Here is a 3,073-nt window from a genome sequence, read left to right as displayed (position 1 = left end):
ACCACAATTTTATACTAAAAAGTCAAACCTGATACTATTCACTTTACCCTTTATTTTGTCCTTATTGTTAAAAATTAAAGTTTTCAAGTCATTTTCATTAATTTTCCTTTTAAATAATACGTCGGACAACTTTGTAAAACTTCCGCGTGCTTGCAAAGATAATGAGTCATGACATTGAGTTCCCACTAGTCCACAATAATGCACCTTTCTTTATAATATTAAATAACGTCTCAATTAATGATAGAGGTTATAGAAAAGTCACATACAAAATAAGTGGAGAAGATTTGATCTTTAATAATATAGTCTTTAATCTGTGTGCATAAAGTATCGTTGCATCGGGTGCAGAAGGTTTAATCTCTAATAATAGTCTAATCTATATGCATAAGGTATCGTTGCACCCAAGTTTTCATATTCACAAACTTGTAGAGAGAGAGAGATGGAGATGGCTTGCAGTGACGGTATCAAAGTAGTAGCAGAGCAAAATTGTACTGCAGAAGAAGTGGTGATTGATATCGACGAATCTGTAGCTGCTATGCGAAGCCGTCTTGAGCAAAACAGACGAGGAGTTCCAACAACAAAAAATAGGAGATCTGTGTGCATATACAAAGTTCCTCCCGGCCTCACCGGAATCAGCCCGAAATCCATTCAGCCTGAAATCGTCTCCATCGGGCCATACCACCGCGGCAAAAAGGAATTATCGGAATTCGAGAGCTACAAATGGTGGTTTCTTGACGGCCTCCTTTGGCAAACAAAGCGCGACCTAAAAGACTACATAGGAGCCATGAGCAGGTTGGAGGAAAGCACGAGAAGTTGCTATTCCGACCACCAGGAGTTGAGCGTTAGTGAATTTGTTGAGATGATGGTTCTTGATGGGTGCTTTATCATTGAGCTTTTTCGATATGTTTGTGAAAGTAGTGGCGATGATCACGTTGTTGATGAAAATGATCGGGATGGCAACCCCATCTTAGCCATGCCATGGTTGATTCCAATTCTCATGAGGGACCTCCTCAAGCTTGAAAATCAACTCCCTTTCTTCGTCCTCGAAAGATTATACGACATCTCATCGGATCATCGTAAAGGTGGGGATCCACTAAGCCTTCTTGCGGTTAAGTTCTTCAGTAACTCATTGCCTAGGCCTCCTGAAGTCCTTAAAAACTCAAGAATGATGGAGGCCGAGCACTTGCTTGACTTGTTTCACTTAACCTTCCTTCCCCTCCAAGGCACTTCAAATGATCAGTACTCTTCTCAAAAGTTATGCCATCCATCCTTCAAGTCAATCCAGTGTACCACAGAACTACGATCCTCAGGGATCAAGTTCAAGGCACGCAAAGCAGCGGACAGCTTCTTGGAGATCAATTTCCAAAATTGGGTTCTAGATATCCCACCTTTAACCATCAATGACTTCACCACTACTTTCATCATCAATTGCTTGGCCTTAGAACAATGTAGCCAATACACAGGTACATGGTTCAGCACTTATATTATTTTCATGAGCTGTCTCCTGACTTCTACTAGAGATGTCAAGGTACTATGTTCCGATGGGATCATCAGTACCGGCTTCTCACTGAACGACCAAAGCGTAGCTGAGCTGTTCAGAAAGTTGGGGGAAAATGTTGGCTTAGAAATAAGAGATTGCTACCTTTCCGAGCAATTCAGAGATGTGGAGTCCTACTACAGCAGCCACTGGGCTACTCTCATGCGGACCTATTTTAGCAGGCCATGGTCCTTCATTTCAGTTTTTTCCGCCTTCATCCTCCTTGTCCTCGTAGGTGCCCAAACTGCTATGGCTATCATGAGCTACTACAAAAATTAAAAGAACATGAAGAGAAAATTGCATGCGCCGAGTATGTATATTGAAATTTTGACAAGGTAGAGGAGAAAGAACACTAGTGATATTTGAAGATACGTGATTTGTCTGCTTGATTTGCTGGACCTGTAAAATCTCTTCAATATTTTGGTAAAGGGAGCTCCTTTGGCTACTCAAGATTTTGAAGAAAGTCTTGCTCATAACATTGTGGGCGATTTATAGAACTTCGTTTAGTCATCGACCTTTATAAAAACTGGTCTGTGATAGATCAGTTCTAGTTTTGGGCGTGCGGCGCGTGCCCTAGATTCTGAGTCCAAGTATTGAAGGCATGCACATCAAGGCATATATTGAAAGATCATATGCCATGGACTCTTGATGGTAAGTATGGTATGCATTCATTCATTTAGGAAAATCAATCAATTCAATTCAAATATTGTGTTTAAAGAAAACCGCTTAGCTAAAGAATTGCATCTTCTTTTTGAAACGTAAAATGACAATTTTTATTATCTTTAATGGATTTTGGTTTTAGGTCAATCAACACCAGTGGCGTATCCATGTGGTATGAATGTGCAGAACAGAGGAAGAAGAAAGCAAGGAAAAAAAAAAATGTCTGAAAGTGCTTTTGAGTTGTGTGCTTGAGAATGAATCAATCAAACAAGAAATTTCAACCTGACACTCAAAAAGTGTTTTTGAGTTTAAAACTCTGGATTTGAGTATAATACCAAGCGGGCCTTTAGGCTCTTATAAATAGTTTGAGGATCAAATTGAAACTTAAGTCATAATTTAGCGGTCAATGCTCCAATTTATTTTATGTATAAATGCATATTGAGTGGTAAGGCCAATGTCCCTAAATTGAGTGTATATTTTTTAATTTTGTGATAGGATTCATTTGTATTGTCGAAATTTGTTTAATGTCTTGTAAAATTTGTTGTCTTGCATGTATTTTAAAAAACAAATGTTAGTATGCAAAATACTTAGGTAAACTAATGGAAACACTTTAGAAAACTTTCATGTAACCTTAAGGACAAATAATTTCAAAAATGGCAATGTTGCCCTTGAAAACCTTCTGATAGAAAAAACCAAAAGTATCCCAATCTCCAACATCCATCAAAAGTCACATGCTCTTCATCAAAACAAATATAAAAACTCCAGGAGAAAAAACTATGCAGCAGGTTCACATGCAAAGCAAAAGACAATCAAGTTCACATGCAAAGCAAAATGAGACAAGCAAATTCACATGCATTTATCAAACAAAGCAAGAGTCAG

At 38.5% G+C, this 3,073-nt stretch overlaps 1 protein-coding gene across 2 annotated transcripts; it reads left to right on the top strand.

Annotated features, from left to right (window-relative positions):
* The first annotated feature begins 325 nt into the window (after positions 1–325).
* On the top strand, positions 326–2,763 carry LOC126598783 (UPF0481 protein At3g47200-like). Of its 2 annotated transcripts, XM_050265139.1 has the most exons (3): positions 326–1,869; positions 1,964–2,185; positions 2,337–2,763. In XM_050265139.1, exon 1 carries the CDS (start codon positions 437–439, stop codon positions 1,811–1,813), a length of 1,377 nt encoding a protein of 458 aa, XP_050121096.1. In that variant the 5' UTR covers positions 326–436; the 3' UTR covers positions 1,814–1,869; positions 1,964–2,185; positions 2,337–2,763. The 2 variants fall into 2 exon arrangements, with proteins under 2 accessions (XP_050121096.1, XP_050121095.1); XM_050265138.1 differs by having other exon boundaries at positions 326–2,185.
* Positions 2,764–3,073: the final 310 nt, after the last annotated feature.

The sequence above is a fragment of the Malus sylvestris genome, chromosome 14 (assembly GCF_916048215.2).
Source record: "Malus sylvestris chromosome 14, drMalSylv7.2, whole genome shotgun sequence".
Lineage (NCBI taxonomy): Eukaryota > Viridiplantae > Streptophyta > Magnoliopsida > Rosales > Rosaceae > Malus > Malus sylvestris.
Note: the sequence above shows the minus strand (reverse complement) of the source record. Positions and strands in the feature narration are given on the sequence as shown.

Coding starts and splice junctions, on each gene's coding strand:
- LOC126598783 (XM_050265139.1), top strand. CDS start 437: ATGGAGATGGCTTGCAGTGACGGTATCAAAGTAGTAGCAGAGCAAAAT.